The following is a 26,180-nucleotide window of genomic DNA, read 5'->3' on the forward strand; positions in this document are numbered from 1 at the left end:
CTAGATTATCTCTTACAATGATGAGAGTGAGATGTTGAAGTCACCAACTATTACTGTATAGGGATCTCTGTCTTACTTTAGATCTAATAATATTTGCTTTATATATCTAGGTGCTCCAGGGTTGGGTAAATATTTACAATTGTTATATTCTCTTGCTAATTGGTCCCTTTACTATTATCTAATGTCTTTGTCTCTTTTTACAGCTTTTAACTTGAAATCTGTTTTGTCTAATATCAGTATAGCTATTCCTGTTCACTTTTGGTCTCCATTTGCATGGAATACCATTTTCCATCCCTTCACTTTCCATCTATGTGTGCATTTACAGGTGAGGTGAAATTCTTATAGGCAACATATAGTTGAGTCTTGTTTCTGAAATCCATTTAGCCAGCCTATATCTTTTAAATGGGGAATTTAATCCATTTACATTCAAGATTATTATTGATAGGCAAGAATCTACTTTTGTCATTTTATTGTTTTTTGGTTCTTTTGTATATTCTTTGTTCCTTACTTTCTTTCTCATTGTTTATTTTTGTAGGTGGGTGGCTTTCTGTAGTGATAAGGTTTGATTCCTTTTTCTTTCTCCTTTGTGTATTGGCTCTGCCAGTGAGTTTTATAGTTTTCATGATAGTGGTTTTACTTCCAGATGTCAGACTCCCTTGAACATTTCTTGTAAGACTAATTGATTTAGTGGTGATGAATTCCCTTAGTTTTTGCTTGTCTGCAAAAGATTTTATTTCTTCTTCATTTCTGAAGGATAGCTTTGCTGGGTATGATATTCCTGGCTGGCACTTTTTTTCTTTTAGCATTTCAAATATATCATCCCATTCTCTCCTGGCCTGTAAGGTTTCTGTTGAGGAATCTGCTATTAGTCTAATAGGCATTTCTTTATATGTGACTTGATGCTTTTCTCTTGCTACTTTTAAAATTCTTTCTCTGTCTTTGACTTTAGACAATCTGACTCTAGTGTGCCTCAGAGAGAACCTTTTGGGTTGAATCTTTCTGGGGTTCTTTGAACTTCCTGAACCTGGATGTCCATATCTCTTCCAAGACTTGGGAAGTTCTCTGCTATTATTTCATTAAATATATTTTTCTCAACTTTTCCATTCTCTTCTCCTTCTGGGATGCCCATTTTACAAATATTTGTTCACTTAATGGTGTCTCATAAATCCTGTAGGCTTTCTTCATTCTTTTTTCTTTTTTCTTCTTTTATTTCTGTCTGCCTGTGTTATTTCAAATAATCTGTCTTCAAGTTTAAAAATTATTTCTTTTGCTTGGTCTAGTCTGCTGTTGAAGATCTCAGTTGTACCTTTTATTTCTTTTTTGAATTTGTCAGCTTTTTCTGTCTGGTTCTTTTTTATAATATCTCTTTGTGGAATTTCTTATTCAAATCATGAATTGTTTTCCTGATTTCATTGAATTGTCTATCTGTATTCTTTTGTATCTCACTGTGTTTCCTTAAGATTATTATTTTGAATTCTTTTCTGACATTTTTATATATTTCCTCTTGATTGGAGTCTGTTACTGGGAATTCTTGTTTTTATTTGGAGATGACATGTTTCCTCGCTTTTTCATGGTTGATGTGTTCTTGTGTTAATTTCTATGCATCTAGTCGAAAAGTCACCTCTTCCAATTTTAAGAATTAGGTTTTGTCAGGAAAAATTTATTTGTATGAATGGGTCTTGGGATATCATTCTGGTGGGATATGTTGGCCTTTGTTCTAGGTAGATTTAACAGTGTAGTCTTTGTGTAGTTTCTTCAGCTACAATCCACACTAGTGGCATTTAAAAATTTCTCAGTGGCCAAGGCTGAGAGAGGTTGTGGCAGCAGTGTTGTTGGTGTTGGGCTCACCAGGCTGTTTCACAGGCCAAGGGCTTATGCGTATTCACAGTGTGTTGGCCAACTTGGGGACTGGCTCACTAGGTTTGAGGCCACAGTGCTGTTACTCTTGCCAGGAGCATAGGCACATGGTTGCTTGGCCAGGCTGGGGGTGTGCCTACCAGGAGAACCTTGTAGAGCTGTTTCTCAGGTCCAGAATGCAGGCAGACAGCTGCTTGGTCAGTCTGGGGACATATGTGTTAGGGGCAGCCCTTAGGGCTATTTCTCAGGTCTGGGATGTGGTAACACAGCTTCTCAGCTGACCTGAGTGCATGACTGCTGGAGGTGACCCAGGGGGCTATTTCTCTGTCTTAGAACACAGACATAAAGCTGCTTGGTCAGCCTAGAAGCATATCTGCTGTGGGTGGCCCACAAGGCTATTTTTCAGGTCCAAAACATGAGCATGTGGCTGCCAACCTGGCCTGGGGACTTGTTTGTCAGGGGAGCCACGAGGCTGATTCTCAGACTCATGACATTGCTGCATGACGGCTCGGCTAACCTGGTGGTGTTTCTGCAGGGAATAGCCCACCAGCACTGCTGTGTAAGTCCAGGATGCAAGCACAGGCATGAGGCTGTGCCCACTAGAAGTGGCCCATGGAGCTCTTTCTCAAGCCCAATACATGGGTGAACAGTTGCTTGGCTAGCCTGGAGGCATGCCCACCAGGAGCGACCTGCGGGACTGTTTCTCAGGCCCTTGTTGGGGATGCAGGGACATTGGACAGTCCAGAGGCATGTCTGTGGAGGGCAAGAGTGCTACAGGGCTGTTTCTAGATCCTGGACACATTTCCACTCCACTGGCCTAGAGGCATATCAGCTGCTTGGAGGCTCAGGGACCACTTCTGCTTAGGATAGGGTATGCAGCAGTTTGGCCAGCTCAATGGAGGTGTCACCCTGGGTGGGACTGCCAGACCATTTTTTGGCTGGAGGTGCAGCAGTAGAGGTTGGTTTATTGGCTGTGCAGGATCAGAGTCACAGCTGATTCTGGGCTCTGGCTCCACACTGCTGGTGTTGTGGCATTCAGTCATCTGTGTGGACTTGTGGAATGAAGATGGAGTGCCAGTGCTGGAGAGGTGCAGTGGCTGCTAGCCCCTAGAGCAGGGTACATTCAAGGGGTGACTTTGGTCTCAAGATGGCACTGTGACTGGTACCACAACAGAGACATAGATCAATGGAACAGAACAGAGCCCTCAGAAATGATGCCGCATATCTACAACTATCTGATCTTTGACAAACCTAACAAAAACGAGAAATGGGGAAAGGATTCCCTATTTAATAAATGGTGCTGGGAAAACTGGCTAGCCATATGTAGAAAGCTGAAACTGGATCCATTCCTTACACCTTATACAAAAATTAATTCAAGATGGATTAAAGACTTAAATGTTAGACCTAAAACCATTAAAATCCTGCAAGAAAACCTAGGCATTACCATTCAGGACATAGGCGTGGGCAAGGACTTCATGTCTAAAACACCAAAAGCAATGGCAACAAAAGCCAAAATTGACAAATGGGATCTAATTAAACTAAAGAGCTTCTGCACAGCAAAAGAAACTACCATCAGAGTGAACAGGCAACCTACAAAATGGGAGAAAATTTTTGCAACCTACTCATCTGACAAAGGGCTAATATCCAGAATCTACAATGAACTCAAACAAATTTACAAGAAAAAAACAAACAACCCCATCAAAAACTGGGCAAAGGACATGAACAGACACTTCTCAAAAGAAGACATTTATGCAGCCAAAAAACACATGAAGAAATGCTCATCATCACTGGCCATCAGAGATGAGTACCATCTCACACCATTAGAATGGCCATCTTAAAAGTCAGAAACAACAGGTGTGAGAGGATGTGAGAATAGGACATTTTACATTTGGTGGGATGTAAATATTCAACCTTGTGGAGTCAGTGGTTCCTCAGGGATCTAGAATAGAAAACCTTTGACCAGCCTTCCCTTATGGTATATACCAAAAGGATATAATCATGTGTATAAAAATTGCGGCACTATTCACAATAGCAAAGAGTTGGAACCAACCCAAATGTCCAACAATGATAGACTGGATTAAGAAAATGTGGCACATATACACCATGGAATACTATGCAGCCATAAAAAATGATGAGTTCATGACCTTTGTAGGGGCATGGATGAAACCGGAAAACATCATTCTCAGTAAACTATCACAAGGACAAAAAACCAAACACCGCATGTTCTCACTCATAGGTGGGAATTGAACAATCAGAACTCATGGACACAGGAAGGGGAACATCACACTCCAGGGACTGTTGTGGGGTTGGGGGAGCGGGGAGGGACAGCATTAGGAGATATACCTAATGCTAAATGACGAGTTAATGGGTGCAGGAAATCAACATGGCACATGGATACATATGTAACAAACCTGCACATTGTGCACATGTACCCTAAAACCTAAAGTATAATAATAATAATAATAATAAAATAACCTAAACCAAGCAAAAAAGACAAATAGAAAAGAAATGCAATAAAATAAACGCAAAAAAAGTAGAAGATGCAAGAATAAGTAATTTATAAAGTGCCAAGCAAAGCTGAATGTCTAAATTAAAACATATTAAAAAATGTGAGGGATATAAATAATCAACATATGCAATAGAAAATCCTAACTAATTAATGTTGAATTTCTTGGTGAGCATAGAGTGCAGAATTATTTCTCATGTGAAACTTCAAAAACGTGTTGTACAGAACTATTAGCACGGAGTCTTTACGACTCTCCACTTATTATAGTTATTGAAGAAGCTTGTTACAGAAGAAGCTTGAAAGTCAATGCTACCCAAATTTATTACTGATTTGCAGGAGACGTATGTGAACAAAGCGCTTGTCAGAAATACTGAAGGTAACAATCAGCAAATAATATGGAATTCTTCAAGTTCCTTAGAATTATGAGAACTATGTTTTTAATTTTATATAATTTTATGATTTATGTATATAGAAGGTATAACATACAATAGAAGTACAAATTACTTTTGTATCAGCCAGTGTTTGGCATAGCATAACATGATAAGAAGGATTTAACCTGGGGTTATTTATTTCATCTGCCAATTGCATTGCTATAAACTCATTAATCTGTTTGGTTTATTGCCATTTATGCTATTAGAGTTAAATTGTAAAGTATGTATTATACTTAGGTCTTTATATCGTTTAAACATTCTAATCAAACAGTTGAAGTAATGCTTTAGAAATAATTATTTTAAATTTCATTAGGGGTCTACAAAAACTAAGTGTAATTTGTGTCTAACTTCATTTCAGTGACAAGGCTATCTAACTTTTCTATAACATCATGTACCATAACACAATATAATTGCCTTTAATCTTCTGAAATAGATATTTAATATCTCAGCATATATCATTTACATAGAAAAATAACCTGGTAATTTTTAATATAAAAATGTGTACACATTCTTCTTTCTTTTAACCTCGTACTTCATCTATGCTGAAGGTATGTGTATGTTTTAATTTGTAAATGTTAACTACTTACATTTAAAATAAATGGCCAATATAAGGGGTTTTACTGAAAACTAGAGGTAGAAATAGAAAATAGAAAAACTCAAGAGTTAAAAATAAATATAGTCTTGTCATTTTCTGTATAAATGATGAAGTCAGTATATGTATCTTCCTTTTACAACTCTACTGAAAGTAATGTTCACAAGTGGGATTATTTGTAGAAAGCTCCGAAGTACTATAAGAGTTTAAGTAAAGCTTTTGCTTTTATTAATGACCGAGTCTCAGACAATTATTTTTAGATCTATAGAAAGAAAGTTTCACACACTACATATTTATGGTTATTGGTCAAAATATTTGGTAACATTTAAAAATATTACATAAATTGATAAATTCAGTAAAATTGATAAAATAGTAAACTGAGTCTCGAAAATATAATGACGTTTTTTAGGCATCTAAATTCTATAAAGTCAAATCGTGTGCACATACTCACTTGAGCTGTTTTCCCCCCTACCATTTGAGAGTTCCTAGAGGAAGGTCATATACCAGTTAAACACCACCACTTTGCCTCTTAGTGCGTATGTTTGAGGCCACTTGCTCAACTCCTGAGATCTTATTGGGAAGCTGCTGATAACGAGTTTCAGGATTTTCCCATCTATTGGAAGACTGACGTTCCCCGGTGCCAGCTGCAACCAATTATTAATTTAGCGAGACAGTTTAACAACCTCCTGAGCATCACCTGATGGTCACCTGACATTCCTGGTGGTGGGGGAAGGGGGCCCTCTCCTGCCCTGCTGCTGTCTGACTACCTACTGTAACATTACCCCTTCTGCTGATTTAAGTACATAGAAAAAAAACCTGTGAATGCCACTATTAGGGCAAGACTTCATATATGCCAAATTGTGTACATGGGCTATCTTCTATAAAAATGCATGTACATCTTGGCTGTAAAAAAAAATGTTTGGTTAGGTGATGAAATAAACTTTTATGTCTCTGCTTTGAATTCGATTCTTAATGAAATAATCAGAAATGATAAATGCTTTTTTAAATGGTGATCAGATGCTTGAACTGTGGGAGGGCAAATTCAGAAAGGCAAAAGCCTATTCTATTCTGATATTACAATGTAAAATCCACTTGATTCTGATTTCTGAAAACATAAAAATGATAAAAGAGAAAGGAGAAATATGGATTATTCATTCAACAATGATAAGGCAAGCATATTATTCAGCCTACAAAAATACTTTGAAAATATGAAGCTTTGAAAACTTTGTGATCACCAGAGGAGCATTTAAATTTACTTTTTTCTTGTATTATCTGAATTGTTTTGAGTGATCTATTTTACTATTCTATTGCACTTCATTTTTCACGCATGGTTCTGTTACTAAACTTATTAGTCTAAACTCCTGCAGATAAGTGTGAATATAAAAATATAATTATACCCTTGAGTTTTAAGTATACAATTTATTTCCCAGAACTATACCTTTGCCAACACCTGTGATCAGAACAGCTCCTTTGATTCGGTATGTCTTTTTCAAGGTTATTACTTACATATTGTTTCCATGTAAGGTAATATAAAGCCATGCTAATTAAAACTAAAAAAAAAAAGAAAAAAGATGGCACTGTGCTGAGCAGCTTGGTTCACAGAGGCTCGAGGGTAGATAGGGAGTACACACCTTGTGCTCCTAATCTGGGGCAATGCAGCTGAGTGAATCCCCAGCAGCTCTCCAAACTGGGCTCAGGACTTGTGAGGACTGCATGATTTTCCTGTTGTAAGGACTGTAGCTGTCTGCAGTATCAATGAGGACTGGTGGGGATCTTCTGCTTCCTTTCCCATGCAACGGGAAGTCTCTCCTGTCTCTGGGCCAATCTGATCTAGGTGGAGGAGACAGGGCTGCAGACGCCAGGTACCTCCACACTGCCCTCCTAGACTTCCAGTCACCACAGGTGTATCTCCACTGTCCCACTGTACTCCAGCACTCTCCCTTCAACACTGCAGTCAAATTTTAGCTGTGTATTTCTTTGCTTGGTTCTTTCATGTGAGGGGAAAGAGTGCCAGGCTTCTCCAGTTAGCCATCTTGCTCCCCTAAATCCATTCTTTTGGGGATCTTAATGTGAGTCAGACATGACTGAACTCCACTGGGCTAATGCTGAAGGACCATCCCAGCTCCAGAATTTCCCACAGGAGCTGAAGCTTCTGTTACAACTGCATTGCCATCTAACTTATTCTGATCAACTCTGGGGCACCGATGAGCTCAAAGAGTACAAAGATAGACAAGGAACCTTGTCTATCTTGCTCATTATATCCTTGGTACCTGGGAGAGTACCTAACACATACTAGGGGCTCACTTAAGAAGTGTTGGATGAATAAGAAATGAAGTACCTCAACCTGTCAGGAAAGAGCCAGACCCCAAATGTCCTAAGATAAGAAGGCATCTTTGTGGTATCTTGACAGTCGAGCAGCCAGTCTTGCCAACACTTTTAGAACTTAAACAGGATGAGACATGGTTTGTGAAGTACCTGTAACAATACTGGAACAATACTGGGCCCATAAAAGGCCTTCAAGAAAAGATGTCTCCCTCCCTCTCTGCTCTGATGACCCTGTGTATTTGGCATTATCTCACCATGTTGGGATTTCAGTTGTCCTCAGTTTCCTGGTGGGAAACAGACTATGAAACAGAGTTTGCATGCAGGAAGTTTATTAGGGAGTGCTTTCCAGAAAAATGCCTGCTCTATTGTTGCTAGGGTTCTGAAGTCATTTGGGCTGCCCTTGGCAATGCCCTATTAGAGCTGTAGATATTCAGCAGTTTTCAGATTTAAGCTGGAGGAATAACAACTTGCTTTATCACATCAGGAACTTCTCCAGGAAGAAAAAATAAGCATATCTTTGTGGCTATGTAGTTTTAAGGTGATCTATCGCAGGAAAGCACTTGACCACGGTAAATTATTATGTATTGAAAACATGTTGCTTACCAAAGATTTCAGAATATCTTTTTTCATTAAAAACTGATTAAATTTAAATTTATTTTTTCTTTTTGCAAGGAGAAAGAATAAAAGTAAATGACTCATTAGGACAAGGAATGCACACAGCAAAAAAACAACGAATGCGGCTGAGATCTACTAGGAATAGAATCCCAGGAGACCTGGCAAGAAATTGCACTCCCTCAAGAGTAAGTCTCAAAGGCTGGAAAGCAGTGAGGTAAGGGCCCTGAGCCGAAGCCAATTAGTACTCGGTAAACAAATCGGATCATTTTGCTTTCTGCCCAATTTCAGGCCCACCTTCTGGGCAGCTCAGATGAGAGTTCTTAAGAAAGAAAAAGTTCAAATTCCCATAGCAATTCAGTTTACAAAGTGGCTTCTATTTGATTTGTGGAGGAACAGCCTGTGTTTTGTTTTGTGTCAGAGCTTCTGAATGGCAATTCCAAAAAAATGTGCTGAGTCATGAATCCCTAGGGAAAGAAGATTTTGACAAGAACAGGCAAGAGCTGTGACAGTTATGTGATTAGGAATAACAGAGGCTCATTATTCTTCCAAATAAAGCCCTTTAATGCAAACATTAACCCTACACCTGTTCCCGGAACACTTGATGACTCTCTCAGGTACAGAGAAGCAATACATTTAAGAATGACAACAAAAATAATAGCTAATATTTTATTGGACATCTACTACGTATCAGGTATATATATTGGGAATCTTATTTAATTCCCACAATAGCCCTATGATATGTTTTATAAATGAGGAAACTAAGGCTCTGAGAGGCTAAATAATTCGCTCACAGTCACCTGGCCACAGGGACTGAGATAGGCAATCTGGTTGTGGAATCACAACCTTAACAAGTATGTACACTGCAGTCCTAAGTATTATCCATGTATTCATAGAGCTCTGATCATTTTAACTGACTGTGATTAAACTCCTTACTCAAAGAGGGATTTTACTGACATCCTTCATATACAATTGACTATATAGCAGACGGTCCCAAGATTTTTTTTCTTTTTGAGATGGGGTCTCATTCTGTCACCAAGGCTGAAGTGCAGTGGCGCAATCTTGGCTCACTGCAGCCTCCATCTCCTGGGTTCAAGTGACTCTCCTGCCTCAGTCACCTGAGTAGCTGGGATTACAGGCATGTGCTGCCACACCTGGCTAATTTTTGTATTTTTAGTTGAGATGGGGTTTCACCATGTTGACCGGGCTGGTCTCCAACTTCTGGCCTCAAGTGATCCGCCCACCTTGGTCTCTCAAAGTGCTGGGATTACAGATATGAGCCACTGCGCCCGGCCCAAGATTGTCACTAATGAAGGAGAAAGTGCATGGCACTGCTAATGTAAATCATGTATTTTATGTGTTCAATATAATATTCCTTCTAAGTGAAAGAGAAAATGAGATGTCCTTTGTTTCAAAATGGAGCTCCCCTTTGTGTCCTGGAACATCCTGAGTTAGGATAATTCTATACCAACTGCTAAGCACCAAGGCTACCTAAGGTCACTGGACTGGTTGGCTGGCATATATGTTTGCTCATGACCTCCCAGTGCTGGAACTCCTGGTTCTTGGGAACTGTTCCTCATGAGCCCTTTAAAGGTCGGTGGCTGAACCTTCTTCCCTGCTGACTTGATTACCGTACAGAAAATTTTCTGTTCACCAAAGGATTGGCTTTAGAGCAACCCTCCTGGCTAGGCCTAATTTCTGAACCATGTTAGAAATGAAAGGGTTTACTTTAATTTCTACAGAGAGAAATATTTTGCATTTTGATTTTGGAAATTACTTATATTTTTATAATATGTTGTCCATAGTATTATGACAATTATGTTTTAGATTATAAAATGAGGGTCATAATCTCCATCTCACAAGGTTATTATGAGGGTTAAACAACTTAAGCTTGAAACATATTAAGAATTCTATAAATTATTATTAAGAATTAAGACCTGCAGAGTACTCTTTACCACAAGAGGTAAAGCTGATATACTAGCTTTTTGGAAGGCAATGGTCAAAGTAGCTAAGTATTTTGAATATGCTTTTGTCCAATAACCATGTTCCAGAGTCTGAATTATGCCAGGTAATTTATAGTTTTACATTCAAGTGACATGTCACTGTAATTGGGTGGAGAACTGACTAAGAGGAGAGAAAGCAACCAAACTGATGCAAAACAAAGAAAAATATTTTATTGTACCTTAAAATTCATCCCCTAGACAATAGAAAATGCCCACATTGGATGTTATTTAGTAGACATAGTGAAGATGCCTTTGGACGATTATCAGCATTGATGAACATGAAGATGTCACATCAAAGTCAAACTTTTTCAAGTTATTGGGTTTCCTGAACATAACATTGGCAAAAAGGAACTTTCAACACAACAAGTAGTTTAGTTTTTTTTTTTTTTTTTATGTCACTTATTTTATTTACTAACCTTGACAGGGACTAAAGAATGAGGTACAGAAAACTTTCCAGAAGTCTGAGTGTGGTGTAAAAGTCCAAGACATCTTGGAGCTCCATTATTGCATTATTAAGTAGAATGAACTGTTATGAAATTCTCCATACTCCAGGTTTACTACATAGAAAGGTACTATTTACCTACCTCACAGAGGTGTTGTGAGGATTCGTGTTTATAAAGTGCTTCAGGCGCCTTCGAAGAAAGGCAACATACAAGTATAAAATAATCATACATATTTCAAAATAAATGAAAAGATGATTTTGGCACAATGGGAAGGGTGCCTCTTATTTAAAGAACACTTGGCTATTTGTTTATAAAAATCCCTGACCTCTTGGGTTTTAAAAAAATTATTATTTAAAAGAATAAATGTTTTTCCATTGCCAATCTTGTAAAAATTCTCAATCCAGGCTGTGTTATCAGAATCACTTGAAGAGCTCAGTAAAATTATAGATGCTTGGGCAGCAGCCTACACCAGCAGAATTAAAAGCTCTATGCGTGATACCCAGGCACCTATATTTTCAAAGAGATCTATAGGGAATTCTGATGCATAACAAAGTTTAAAACCCATTTCTTTAGAAAAAAAAAATCAATGTATTAAACATTGGAGTTTATCCCAAGGATATTTTTCTTAAGGTTAAATGCAACTGAATAAGGGTATTAATTTCTTATTGCCCTTTTCCATTCTCATATCCCATGGCGACTTAGAGCATGCATAGCACACACACACACACACACACACACACACACTCACTTTTAGTTCTGCCCTTGAATTAAATTTGATAGTGGTAAAATCTGATAGTAGCAAATAAATGCTTCACCGGGAGGATATGCAAGAACTTGCAGCCCATCCCCACTGTGCCCAAAACAAATGGATATTTCCCATTTGCCAGAACGGAATGATTGAGAAATGTGTTTCCAATTTGGAAACAGGTGAAATTCGCACTTCCTGGGAAACATCAGCTGAGTGGATGGCCAAGAAACAAAAGTGAGCAAGGTTGGAGTGGTCAACCATGAAGAAAGTCTACAGTGACTACTTGTCCATTTGGAGTTCACCCACATCTCAGCAAACACCTTAGGAACAGAACAGTTTATGCTCAGTGGGTACCAAACAACATGCAAGTACTTCAGTGAGGTAAATAGAATAATGAAAACTGGTGACTGTAGGTTAAAATATCTTTTTTAAAAAAATGACCAATTTGCTCCACTGCAATTCTTAAGGCTGTTTTAGTCACCACTTTAATTTCCTGGCTGGCTTGAAGTCTTCTGTTTACTAGCAAGTCAAACATAGAGAAGAGAATGATTAATTTCCTAGTGGGCTTCACACATATCTTATCATGCTACTTGCATCACTTTTAAAATAGGAGCGGTCTCTCTAGGTGCCTTGCAGTGGATTAAATGGAGTCGGCAGAGAAATTATACTTCTTTACACAGAGAAAGCCTTCTGAGGCTGGTCAAACTTTTTACAATGTTAAGAACTAGTGAATAACAGCAAAACAGAATAGTCCCATGGATGGTGTGGGGAGGAGAAAGAGAAAAAAAATACATGAGATAGGGGTATGCATACACTACATAAAAAATAGGATATGTAAAAAAAAAATAATTCATTCAGAGTCAGCCATTGTGAAATTTTGCTATGAGAAAATAGTCTTGACTCTAGAAAATTTGCTTGAGAATCAAAAAATATCATTGCTATATGGTATAAAATAGCAAAAATAGTGTCTTCCAATATTCCTCTAAACATTAGAGGCAACTTTATACAAGAAAGTTGTTGGAGCTGGCTTGGGGAGTTGCTTGTTGCATGTATCCCAAGAGGGCAAGGCTGCCAGCAGCAGAATAAAACCTCCCAGCAGGACGCAGAAGCCACTAAAATAAAATGCAATCTCATAGGTCTGGGTCCAGTCATAAAACCAACCTGAAAAGACAGTAAGAAAAAAAGTAAGTTTCATGGAAATAGTATGAACATCCATCCCATACCCTAATTATATCAGTTTTATATATAGTTATAATTAGTATATATATTACTCCACTACTTCCAACGTGGTTTACTGGGAGTTAGAAGAAGAGAATCTCTCAAATATTTGGATAAGAATAAGCAGGGAGGCCAGGTGCGGTGGCTCACACCTGTAATCCCAGCACTTTGGGAGTCCAAGGCAGGTGGATCACAAGGTCAGGAGATGGAGACCATCCTGGCTAACCCAGTGAAACCCTGTCTCTACCAAAAAAAAAAAAAAAAATTAGCCGGGCGTGGTGGCAGGTGCCTTTAGTCCCAGCTACTCAGGAGGCTGAGGCAGGTGCAATGGCATGAACCCGGAAGGCGGAGCTTGCGGTGAGCCAAGATCACGCCACTGCACTCCAGCCTGGGCGACAGTGCGAAACTCCATTTCAAAAAAAAAAAAAAGCAGGCATTTTGAGTTTCTCCCAAATAAAGAGTGAACACAAATCCCAGAGCATGCATATTCGCTTTCTCAATTGTATCAAAGCAGTCTTGAATAAATCATTACCACGAGATGTTCCATGCAGATTTATTTTGCACAAATCTGTGCTACTATTACAATCTGGACTTCTATATCTGGAGATATGACAAGGAAGAACAGTAAAATGGGATGACTTTAAGATAAATATCTTACCAACGATGGGTGGTCCTAGGCTATTTCCAAGTCCAGCAAAGAACATTAATATCCCATAGGCATGGGCTAATTTTTCAATTCCCACAGTCTTCGTGGTCACATATGGAAAGATGGACCAATTACCAGTAAGAAACCCGAGGATCCCAGAAAGCAACGCCAATGTGACATAGCTTTTGGCAAATGGAATTGCACACAAGGCCAGGCCCATGATGATTAAGGTAGCAACATAGAGATACAAGGTATTAATCCACTTGAAGTCAGCCAGTATCCCTAAAAGCAGTTTACCAACTGCTGTCATAATGCCTATAATGGAAATAAGTGGCATAATAAACTCTTCTTCTTTCACGTTTGAACTTCTTGCTACGTCTTCCATAAGTAATGAAGGTGGAAACCCTCCGATGTCAAAGAGTAAGATAGCAATGAAAAGGGCTGAAAATACTTTGTTTTTGAAAAGAGCCACAGTTTCTCCACAGTAGTTTTTATATAACTGCCACTTCCTCTTGGCAAGCTGTTTGCAAAAATATGTCTGTTCTGCAACTTTCTTTTTGTACGTTTCAGGCTCTTTTGTGTGTGTCACTGTGGGGTTTTTATGAAGTAGGATCTCTTGTTTCCAGTCACCATTGGCTAACGTGATCCTGCATTTTTCCTCACTACTGTAGCTCTTGTCAAGAATGTTTATGTTTTCTTCCAGATTCTTTACTTTTTCATTGTAAATGGAGTATTTATCTGGTAGATCTTCTGGAGCTATTTTTTTAGGCAAAGGACAATCAGAAGATTGGAGGGGTCTCATCAGACTGCCACAGGCTAATATATTTAAAGCTAAAGCACCCACAATCAGCAAGCATCCATCCAGTCCATAGAACTCAACCAGCATCCTCTGCAGAGCAGCATATATGAAAAGGCCAACGCTTGAACCTAAAAAGGGAATGGGAACTGTTCAACCTCGTAATCTGAGGCTCTCAGGATTAGAATTTGTAGTATCACAATTCAATTTATTTTTTATACTGGCATTTATATGTAACTTTATATTAAAATCATAGAAGATAGAAGATAACAATAATAACAATAATATAGCAATACTGATAGAACATTTAAGAATTAGAATTTGCAGCTCAGACACTGTTAAGCACTTTACATTGCACGATCATGTTTAATGCTTTTACTGATCCCATTGAGTAGGTCCTATTATTATTCCCATTCTAGAGATGAAGTGACCTAGGGCTGGAATGGTTGAGAAATTTGCCATAGATCAAAAATCTGTAAAGAACACAAACAGGATTCACACTCAGTCAGTTTGACCCCAATAGCCCATATTCTTAACGAGTATCATTGGCTGGGCGTGGTGGCTCAGGCCTGTAATCCCAGCACTTTGGGAGGCCGAGGTGGGTGGATCACAAGGTCAGGAGTTTGAGACCATCCTGGCCAACATGGTGAAACCCTGTTTCTACTAAAAATACAAAAATTAGCTGGGCATGGTGCCACACACCTGTAGTCCCAGCTACTTGGGAGGCTGAGGCAGGAGAATTGCTTGAACCCAGGAGGTAGAGGTTGCAGTGAGCCAAGACTGCGCCACTGCACTCCAGCCTGGTGACAGTGTGAGACTCCATCTCAAACAAGCAAACAAACAAACAAAAAGCCCCCAAAACCAAGTATCATCATGAAACTACTTTCTTTGCAGTTATTATGTGCCAGGCTTCATGCTACATATTTATTCCAGAAAAGTAAATTTTCATATTTTACTTTTTAAAAATAATATATTGCAGTTTAAGGGTATTTATAATGGCTTGATAGTTCAAATCCATTGCTGAATCACCGGAATTAGTGATTCATCCTTTTCATGCATTAATACAATTATGAGAAAAGTAGAATATTTTAGGGTATTTAAATTACAAAGTATGCTGGTTTATACATCTCTGTAACACTGTGAATAATTCACCTTTTTAGCACTGATCACACTAAACACACAGGGTTGCCAAGTTATGGTAGCCTAATCAATTGGTACTGTTCTCATCTGGTTCTGATTTCAATCTTTAATAAACTGAGCATTTTAAAATGTAAATGTCATTGGGAAATGTCATGTGAAAAATCAGGAAAAAATAGTCTGAAAAGGTTGATCATATGTTTAAAATGGTCAGTATTAAATTACATTATAAACTCATCAGGATGCCAATAGGACCAAGCTCAGAGGCATCACTGATTGCATGGATATGATTGCTATAAAAACCCATCTTATAAAACAATTCTTCCAAATAGCCAAATGGCTCTGCCTTAGAGTTGTAAGAAAATGTTCTCTTTGGGACCTCAGTTGTCCCTTCTTAACATTTTTAAAATTAACCCCTTCATTCCCAAAGGAAAAAAAAACTTTGCATGCAAATATTAATGTTTCATGTTAATGTAATGGCAGCTAAAATAGTATCTTTTGGGACTGCTAAGAGAGTATCTCTTTGCTAACTACTGAGAAGTAATAACAGTAGACAAATGTAATCCTTTCCTTCTCTCATTAAATGTGGCATATACTGTAAAATTTAAAAATGCTACAGAAAACACCCTGACAGAATTAAAAACAGTTGGGTGACCTCATGTACTGCTGGCTGCATTAGTACCTATTAACCATAAATTTGTGATTTTTGCCTATTTCTTTGTACAGATTCTAACAAAGTGCCACATCATTAGATACTTAAAAATGCTCTTGGTGTTTTGAAAGTTCTACATTTTCACATAGAACAAATAAATAAACAACTTTCCTATTCTTGCCAACCAAGTTTATCTGTCAACATGATGAAAATCAATTCAACAGATATTTATTGAACACATAAGATAGGAGAGAGTGGGGAAAATCAAATTACACAGTGGAGACTAGTTTCCTCAGCCTTCACCCCACAAGAACATGTGTGTGGTTTAGAAAGATGCAGGATTTTTTTTCCCCCAGGGTATTGAAGAGTAATTTAGAGTTTCCTGGTGGAATTTTGTAAACTGCAAAACTGTGATTTTTTAGAATTTTAAGTTCCAGGATACATGTGCAGGACATGCAGGTTTGTTACATAGGCAAATATAGCCATGGTGGTTTGCTGCACCTATCAACCCATTACCTAGGAATTAAGCCTGCACGCAATAGCTAAAACTGTAATTTTTAATCTTTAAAAAGAGCATCCTAATTTTAAAATAATCATTGTAAAGGGTTAAGTGAAATAAAACACTAATTATGCTTCCATGCATGTTATACATTATTACAAAGAGAGAAAATATTAAATGGTGTTCAGGGAACATGAAGCAGTGAGAAATACAGCCACACTTTAACTCACTAACACCAGGGGTCAATAACTTCTGGAAAGGATCAGAGAGTAAATATTTAAGGCATAGAGGGTGTACAATCTCTGTCGCAAATACTCAACTCTGCCCTTGAAGCATGAAACCAGCCAGAGATAATCCATTAAAAAAGAACATGGTTGTGTTATAATAAAATTTTATTCATGCACACTGAAATGTAAATTGCACATAGTTTTCACATATTATGAATATTCTTCTTTTGATTTTTTCAATCATTTAAAAATGTAAAAACCAATTGTAGCTTGTTAATCATACACAAACCATCAGTAGGCCAGATTTGGCCCATGGGCATTTGTGGACCAACCCCTGTTCACTATAGAGGAAGATCGCTTCCCCCAAACCTTCATTTCATGCCCACATTCCTTTCTTTCAACTAGGTCACAATATTTCAAGTGTTTTGTTGTGGGGTTTCTTTTTAATTTTTAAAGAACTCTGCTGTGACTTTTGTTTTGCCTATCATATCTTTGACTGAAGGTGGATTCATACTTCTCCCTAATTTCCCTTCACCTAGCTCCCTGTGAGTTGAAACTGAAAACTCCTTTAAATCTTGACTGTCCATAGTTGCTTCATTTTTTATTTAGTGTGCTATGGACCAGGCCCCTGTGCCCTCCTCTCAAGCCTGAGTGAAAAGCAAGATCATCTGTCACAGCATGCAATTCCCAACACCTTCAACACAAATACATTTGGACATCTGGGAAACCTAGGTCAGAATTATAGCTGCTGACACTTGAGAGCCCCTGTCATGTGCCTCACACATATATCCCTTTCATATGTCCAATAACCCAATGTGATGGGTACTATTTGTAAATCAAAAATAAAATTCTAAGCCACCCAGCCAGCTGATGGACCCTCCCCTTGGCCAAGTGTATTCCGAAGTAAACCTGAAAAACTAGTTCAGGCCATGATAAGGTCAGGGGGATAGGGGCTGGACATGCCTCATTATACTCTCCCCTCTTTGGAATTCAGACACAGCTGACCAGTATTAACATTGAAACAGGCACCTTAAGACTGATAGAACAGACTCTTTAAGTCTGATAAGAAATGCTCCCTTCTATGGATTCTATCTGCATAATGGGAACCTTGGTCTCCACAACCCCTTGTCTTAACCCAGACATTCCCTTGTATTGATTCTAGATGTTTAGACAGTAACTTAACCCTTTCAATTTACTGCCACTTAAAAAATTCTTGAATCCACCTACAACCTGGAAGCCTGTTTCCAGTTGTCCTGCCTTTCCAGACCAAGCCAATGTACAACTTACATACATTGATTGATGTCTTATGTGTCCCTAAAATGTATAAAATCAAGTTTAGCCTGACCACCTGAGACAGAATCTCGTGGGACTGTGTCACAGGCCATTTGTTACTCATAAAAATTCAAATATTTTAAAGAATTTGACTCTTTTCATCAACATACTATTATCCCCAGTTTGCAGTTCTGAAACGGAGGCACAGAACAGTTAAGTAGCTTGTCTAACACCAGATAGCTAGTGAGTGACAGAAGAGGATTCAAAACTAGACAGTGTGGATCCAGAGTTGTGCTTCTAACTTGATGTCATACTGCCTCTACAGAAAACATAGTACAGGTGAGACCCACTGTCCTTGAAGCTGCCATGCCTACTCTCACAGTCCTTCCCACACTTGTGGAAGATCCTCACAGGTTCTGCAAACTGCATTTCAACTACTCTGGATTCCCCATCTTCTGTTTTTGCATCCCTTCTCCCATCACTGCCTTAGCCATGTCCTCTGACTCTGGCCTTGTCTCCACCTAGACCACAGTTCACACTTCTCACCGGGCAGTGCTTCTTAAAATATGTTGGGGAAATATACAGCTGGATTCAATTCAACCACGAATCACTTTGTTGCCACTGGGTTGGCCTCAGGAATAAAATATTAGTGTGGATCCTGTTGCCAGAATAACTACTGATGTTCTTCAGGCTATCTAAAAGCCTGACCTTCCAGGGTTACACACCTACCAGCAAGAAGCGTATGTAAATTTACACCTTTTGATAACTTGGCAACTGTGTGTCCTAAAAAACTCAGGAAATGTTGGCCACATAAATTTTGATAAGAACTGTACATAACTTTAAAAAATTCATCTGAAAACTGAAAAACCACTTTTATATGTCCAGAATGCTTTTATATTTAAAAATTATATTTTATATTTTCCCCCTCAGTGATCATGTCTTGATTACTAAAGGAATAACAAGAGTAAACAGCTTGTCATTTGGATACGCACGTAGGCCATTGAGAGGTATTGAGAAACCAGTACTTTAGAAAAATTGTAAGTTCCACACTACAAGGAGGTGGAGACATGATCAGCATCTGTCTTTCTGACAGTGGCCTTAGGGATGTTCATTTTCCTTCCTTTTCTCCTATCTTTTTCAGGGATAAGGTGCTTTCTAGAAGCACTTTCTTTTTCTTTTAGCAATGTCTTCACCAGCATGTGACTCTCAATTTACTGGGCCCATAGGCTTTCTTTTCATAGGTTATGTTGGACATAGAATGCCCCCAATTTAGATATCTTAGACACTTTTGAAAGCCACTCCCGCTTTCTAGATTCCTCCTCTCTGGGCAGGATATCTCTGAAAGAAAGGCAGCAGCCCCAGGCAAGGGATTATAGATAAAACTCCCATCCCCCTGGGACAGAGCATGTGGGGGAAGGGGCAGCTGTGGGCGCAGCTTCAGCAGACTTAGACATTTCTGCTTTCCAGCTCTAAAGAGGGCAGCAGATCTCCCAGCACAGCGCTCGAGCTCTGGTAAGGGACAGACTGCCTTCTCATGTGGGTCCCTGACTCCCATGCCTCCTGACTGGGAAACATCTCCTAGCAGGGATAGAGAGACACCTCATACAAGAGAGCTCCAGCTGACATTTGGCAGGTGCCCCACTGGGATGAAGCTTCCAGAGGAAGGAGCAGGCAGCAATTTTTGCTGTTCTCTAGCCTCTGCTGGTGAACACCCACACAAACAGGGTCTGAAGTAGACCCCCAGCAAACTCCAGCAGAACTGCAGAAGAGGGTCCTGTTAGAAGGAATACTAACAAACAGAAAGTGATAGCATCAACATCAACAAAAGCAAAAACTCCATCCAAAGGTCACCAACGGGAAAGACCAAAGGTAAATAAATCCACAAAGATGAGGAAAAATCAGCACAAAAAAGCTGAAAATTCCAAAAACCAGAATGCCTCTTTTCCTCCAAAGGATCACAACTCTTTGCCAGCAAAGGAACAAAATTGGATGAAGAATGAGTTTGATGAATTGACAGAAGTAGGCTATAGAAGGTGGGTAATAACAAACTCCTCCGAGCTAAAGGAGCATGTTTTAACCCAATGCAAGGAAGCTAAGGAGCTTAAAAAAAGGTTAGAGTAATTGCTAACTAGAATAACCAGTTTAGAGAAGAAGATGAAGCTGAAAAACACAGCATGAGAACATCGTGAAGCATACACAAGTATCAATAGCCAAATCGATCAAGTGGAAGAAAGGATATCAGAGATTGAAGATCAACTTAATGAAATAAAGTATGAAGACAAGATTAGAGAAAAAAGAATAAAAAGGAAGAAACAAAGCCTCCAGGAAATATGGGACTATGTGAAAAGACCTAATCTACATTTGATTGGTGTACTTGAAAGTGATGGGGAGAATGGAACCAAGTTGGAAAACACACTTCAGGATATTATCAAGGAGAACTTCCCCATCCTAGCAAGACAGGCCAACATTCAAATTCAGGAAATACAGAGAACAACACAAAGATACTCCTTGAGAAGGGCAACCCTAAGACACATAATTATGAGATTCACCAAGGTTGAAATGAAGGAAAAAATGTTAAGGGCAGCCAGAGAGAAAGGTTGGGTTACCCACAAAGGGAAGCCCATCAGACTAAAAATGGATCTCTCTGTAGAGACCTTAGAAGCCAGAAGAGAGTGGGGGCCAATATTCAACATTCTTAAAGAAAAGAATTTTCCACCCAGAATTTTATATCCAGCCAAACTAAGCTTCATAAGTGAAGGAGAAATAAAATTATTTACAAAGAAGCAAATGCTGAGAGATTCTGTCACCACCAGTCCTGCCTTACAAGAGCTCCTGAAGCAAGTACTAAATATAGAAAGAAACGACCAGTACCAGCCACTGCAAAAACATACCAAAATGTAAAGACCATCGACACTATGAAGAAACTGCATCAACTAATGGGCAAAATAACCAGCTAGCATCATAATGACAGGATCAAATTCACACATAACAATATTAACCTTAAATGTAAATGGGCTAGATGCCCTAATTAAAAGACACAGACTGGCAAATTGGATAAAGAGTCAAGATCCATCAGTGTACTATATTCAGGAGACCCATCTCATGTGCAAAGACACACATAGGCTCAAAATAAAGGGATGGAGGAAGATTTACCAAGCAAATGGAAAGCAAAAAAAAAGTAGGGGTTGCAATCCTAGTCTCTGATAAAACAGACTTTAAAGAAACAAAGATCAAAAAAGACAAAGAAGGGCATTATATAATGGTAAAGGGATCAATGCTAACAATCCTAAATATATATGCATCCAATACAGGTGCACCCATATTCATAAAGCAAGTTCTTAGAGACTTATAAGGAGACTTAGACTCTCACACAATAATAGTGGGAGGTTTTAACATCCCACTGTCAATACTGGACAGATCAATGAGACAGAAAATTAACAAGGATATTCAGGACTTGAACTCAGCTCTGGACCAAGCAGACCTAATTGACATCAACAGAACTCTACACCCCAAATCAACAGAATATACATTCTTCTCAGCATCACACAGCACTTATTCTGAAATAGACCACATAATTCGAAGTAAAACACTCCTCAGCAAATGGAAAAGAACAGAAATCATAACAGTCTCTCAGACCACAGTGCAATCAAATTAGAACTCAGAATTAAGAAACTCACTGAAAACCGCACAACTACATGGAAACTGAACAAACTGCTTCTGAATGACTACTGAGTAAATAACAAAATTAAGGCAGAAATAAATAAGTTCTTTGAAACCAAAGAGAACAAAGACAAAATGTACCAGAATCTCTGGGACACAGCTAAAGCAATGTTTACGGGGAAATGTATAGCACGAAATGCCCACAGGAGAAAGCGGGAAATACCTAAAATTGACACCCTAACATCTCAATTTAAAGAACTGGAGAAGCAAGAGCAAACAAATTCAAAAGCTAGCATAAGACAAGAAATAACTAAGATCAGAGCACAACTGAAGGAGATAGAGACATGAAAAATCCCTCAAAAAAATCAATGAATCCAGGAGCTGGTTTTTTGAAAAAATTAACAAAATAGATAGACCACTAGCCAGACTAACAAATAAGAAAAGAGAGAAGAATCAAATAGACACAATAAAAAATGATAAAGGGGAGATCACCACTGATCACACAGAAATACAAATCCCATCAGAGAATACTATAAACACCTCTACACAAGTAAACTGGAAAATCTAGAATAAATGGATAAATTCCTGGACACATACACCCTCCCAAGACTAAACCAGGAAGAAGTTGAATTTCTGAATAGACCAATAACAAGCTCTGAAATTGAGGCAGTAATTAATAGCCTACCAACCAAAAAAAAATGCCCACGACCAGGTGGATTCACAGCCAAATTCTAACAGGGTACAAAGAGGAGCTGGCAGCATTCCTTCTAAAACTATTCCAAACAATAGAAAAACAGGGACTCCTCCCTAACTCATTTTATGAGGCCAGCATCATCCTGATACCAAAACCTGGCAGAGACACAACAAAAAGAGAAAATTTCAGGCCAATATCCCTGATGAACATTGATGCGAATTTCCTCAATAAAATACTGGCAAACCAAATCCAGCGGCACATTAAAAAGCTTATCCGCCACGATCAAGTTGGCTTCATCCCTGGGATGCAAGGCTGGTTCAACATACGCAAATCAATAAACGTAATCCATCACATAAACAGAACCAATGACAAAAACCAAATGATTATCTCAGTAGATGCAGAAAAGGCCTTCAGTAAAATTCAACACCCATAACCTAGGTATTGATGGAACATATCTCAAAATAATAAGAGCTATTTATGACAAACCGACAGCCAATATTATACTGAATGGGCAAAAGCTGGAAGCATTCCCTTTGAAAACCAACACAAGACAAGGATACCCTCTCTCACCACTCCTATTCATCATAGTATTGGAAGTTCTTGCCAGGTCAATCAGGCAAGAGACAGAAATAAAGTGTATTCAAATAGGAAGAGAGGGAGGAAATCAAACTATCTCTGTTTGCAGGTGACATGATTGTATATTTAGAAAACCCCATTGTCTCAGCCCCAAATCTCCTTAAGCTGATAAGCAACTTCAGCAAAGTCTCAGGACACAAAATCAATGGCAAAAATCACAAGCATTCCTATACATCAATAATAGAGAGCCAAATCATGAGTGAACTCCCACTCACATGCTACATAGAGAATAAAAGACCTAGAAATACAACTTACAAGGGATGTGAAGGACCTCTTCAAGGAGAACTAAGAACCACTGCTCAAGGAAATAAGAGAGTACACAAACAAATGAAAAAACCTTCCATGCTGATGCATAGGAAGAATCAATATCATGAAAATGGCCTTACTGCCCAAGGTAATTTATCGATTCAATGCTATTCCCATCAAGCTACCATTGACTTTCTTCACAGAATTGGAAAAAACTACTTTAAATTTCATATGGAAGCAAAAAAGAGCCCGTATAGCCAAGACAATTCTAAGCAAAAGGAACAAAGCTGAAGGCTTTACACTACCCGACTTCAAACTATACTACAAGGCTACAGTGACAAAAACAGCATGGTACTGGTACCAAAACAGAGGCCTCAGAAATAACACCACACATATACAATCATCTGATCTTTGACAAATCTGACAAAAACAAGCAATGGAGAAAGGATTCCCTATTGCTTTAATAGGAACAGCCAGGAATAAATAGCCTGGGAAAACAGGCGAGCCATATGCAGAAAACTGAAACTGGACCCCTTCCTTACACTTTATATAAAAATTAACTCAAGATGGATTAAAGATTTAAATATAAGACCTAAAACCATAAAAACCCTAGAAGAAAACCTAGGCAATACCATTCAGGACATAGGCATGGGCAAAGACTTCATGACTAAAACACCAAAAGCAATGACAACAAAAGCCAGAATAGACAAATGGGATCTAATTAAACTAAAGAGCTTCTGCACAGCAAAAGAAACTATCATCAGAGTGAACAGGCAACCTACAGAATGGGAGAAAATTTTTGCAATCTATCCATCTGATAAAAGGCTAATATCCAGAATCTACAAGGAACATAAACAAATTTACAAGAAAAAAAACAAATAACCCCATCAAAAAGTGGCAAAGGATATGAACAGACAATTTTCAAAAGAAGACATCTGGCCAGGCACAGTGGCTCACGCCTGTAATCCCAACATTTTAGGAGGCTGAGGCAGGCAGATCACAAGGTCAGGAGTTCAAGACCTCCATGGCCAACGTAGGGAAACCCTGTCTCTACTAAAAATACAAAAATTAGCCGGGCATGGTGGCAGGCACCCATAATCCCAGCTACTCAGGAGGCTGAGGCAGGAGAATCACTTGAAACTGGAAGGTGGAGGTTGCAGTGAGCCGAGATTGTGCCACTGCACTCCAGCCTAGGCAAAAGAGCGAAAGTCCATCTCAAAAAAAAAAAAAAAAAAAGAAAAGAAAAGAAAAAAAAGAAGACATTTATCCAGCAACAAACATATGAAAAAAAACTCATCATCACTGGTCATTAGAGAAATGCAAATCAAAACCACAATGAGATACAATCTCATGCCAGTTAGAATGGCAATCATTAAAAAGTCAGGAAACAACAGATGCTAGAGAGGATGTAGAGAAATAGGAATGCTTTTACACTTCAGTCATTGTGGAAGACAGTGTGGCAATTCTCAAGGATCTAGAACTAGAAATACCATTTGACCCAGCAATCCCATTACTGGGTATATACCCCAAGGATTATAAATCATTCTACTATAAAGACACATGCACATGTATGTTTATTGCAGCACTATTCACAATAGCAAAGACTTGGAACCAACCCAAATGTCCATCAATGTTAGACTGGATAAAGAAAATGTGACATGTATAGGCCAGGCACGGCGGCTCACACCTGTAATCCCAGCACTTTCGGAGGCCGAGGGGGGCGGATCACCTGAGGTCAGGAGCTCGAGATCAGCCTGACCAACATGAAGAAACCCCGTCTCTACTAAAAATACAAAAAATTAGCTGGGCGTGGTGGCATGTGCCTATGATTCCAGCTACTTGGGAGGCTGAGACAGGAGAATCACTTGAACCCGGAAGGCAGAGGTTGTGGTGAGCCAAGATGGTGCTGTTACACTCCAGCCTGGGCAACAAGAGCGCAACTCTGTCTCAAAAAAAAAAAAAAAAAAAGAAAGAAAGAAAGAAAATGTGGCACATACACTCCACGGAATACTATGCAGCCATAAAAAAGAATGAGTTCATGTTCTTTGCAGGGACATAAGTGAAGTTGGAAACCATCATTCTCAGCAAACTAACGCAGGAACAGAAAACCAAATACCACATGTTCTCACTGATAAGTGGGAGTTGAACAATGAGAACATACGGGCACAGGGAGGGGAACATCACACACTGGGGCCTGTCGGTGGGTGGGGGGCTACAGGAGGGATAACATTAGGAGAAATACCTAATGTAGATAATGGGTTGATGGGTGCAGCAAACCACCGTGGCACATTTATACCTATGTAACAAAACTGCATGTTCTGCACATGTAACCCAGAACTTAAAATATAATAATAATAAATAATAAATAACGAGACGGTTTACTCTGGACTTTCAGGAAGGAAACACAATGGCAGGAAAAAATAGCCTTTTAAGAGATATCATAAAGACAACTTTTCAAGTTTTATGGTCATTTAAATTTAAGTTTCTAAAATTGCTTTGACAATCATAGGTGTCCATGTAAAAATTTATTAATGTTATACTAAATATCAGTTTACAATTTTAGAAGAGCTATATACTTTAGAAAATATCCCATATAAGACATAAAAATTTATAATGTAAAATGTAAAAAAAAAAGAAAAGAAAAGAAAGCCACTGCCATATTTATGGTGTAAAATAAACTTTCCTTCCAGAAGTAAAGAAATTATTTTGCTACCTGATTGGTAGCTGGGTAATGGTTGGTTAAACATGTCTGTGCTTGGTAACTTTTCACTTTGTTTAGAAGACTGAATGGTGACAATACTGTACTCATTTTGAAAATATACCTGTTGAAATCAGGCCAAGCGCTAGGCCTCGGCGATCGTCAAAATACTGGCATGTAATGGTCACTGTTGCAGTGTATAATAAACCACATCCAAGACCTAAGCATGAGAAGACATTGCACAAATTAAGACACTGCATTACTTCAATGCAAGAGAAAAAA

General features: G+C 38.7%; 1 protein-coding gene across 3 annotated transcripts in view; it reads right to left on the reverse strand.

Moving 5' to 3' along the window:
• Positions 1-10,475: 10,475 nt before the first annotated feature.
• Positions 10,476-26,180, reverse strand: part of SLC16A9 (solute carrier family 16 member 9) — a 59,855-nt gene continuing 44,150 nt past the window's right edge. The window contains exons 4-6 of one of the 3 annotated variants that reach the window (XM_032137904.2): positions 26,023-26,118; positions 13,394-14,308; positions 10,476-12,678 (exon numbers count right to left, since the gene is read on the reverse strand). In XM_032137904.2, the coding sequence (XP_031993795.1) occupies positions 12,500-12,678; positions 13,394-14,308; positions 26,023-26,118 (1,190 nt within the window). In that variant the 3' untranslated portion in view covers positions 10,476-12,499. The remainder of the gene's footprint in view (positions 12,679-13,393; positions 14,309-26,022; positions 26,119-26,180) is intronic. The other 2 variants (XM_032137914.2, XM_058436265.1) reach the window with 2 other exon arrangements.

This window comes from Hylobates moloch, unplaced genomic scaffold, assembly GCF_009828535.3.
Source record: "Hylobates moloch isolate HMO894 unplaced genomic scaffold, HMol_V3 SCAFFOLD_3, whole genome shotgun sequence".
Taxonomy (NCBI): Eukaryota; Metazoa; Chordata; class Mammalia; order Primates; family Hylobatidae; genus Hylobates; species Hylobates moloch.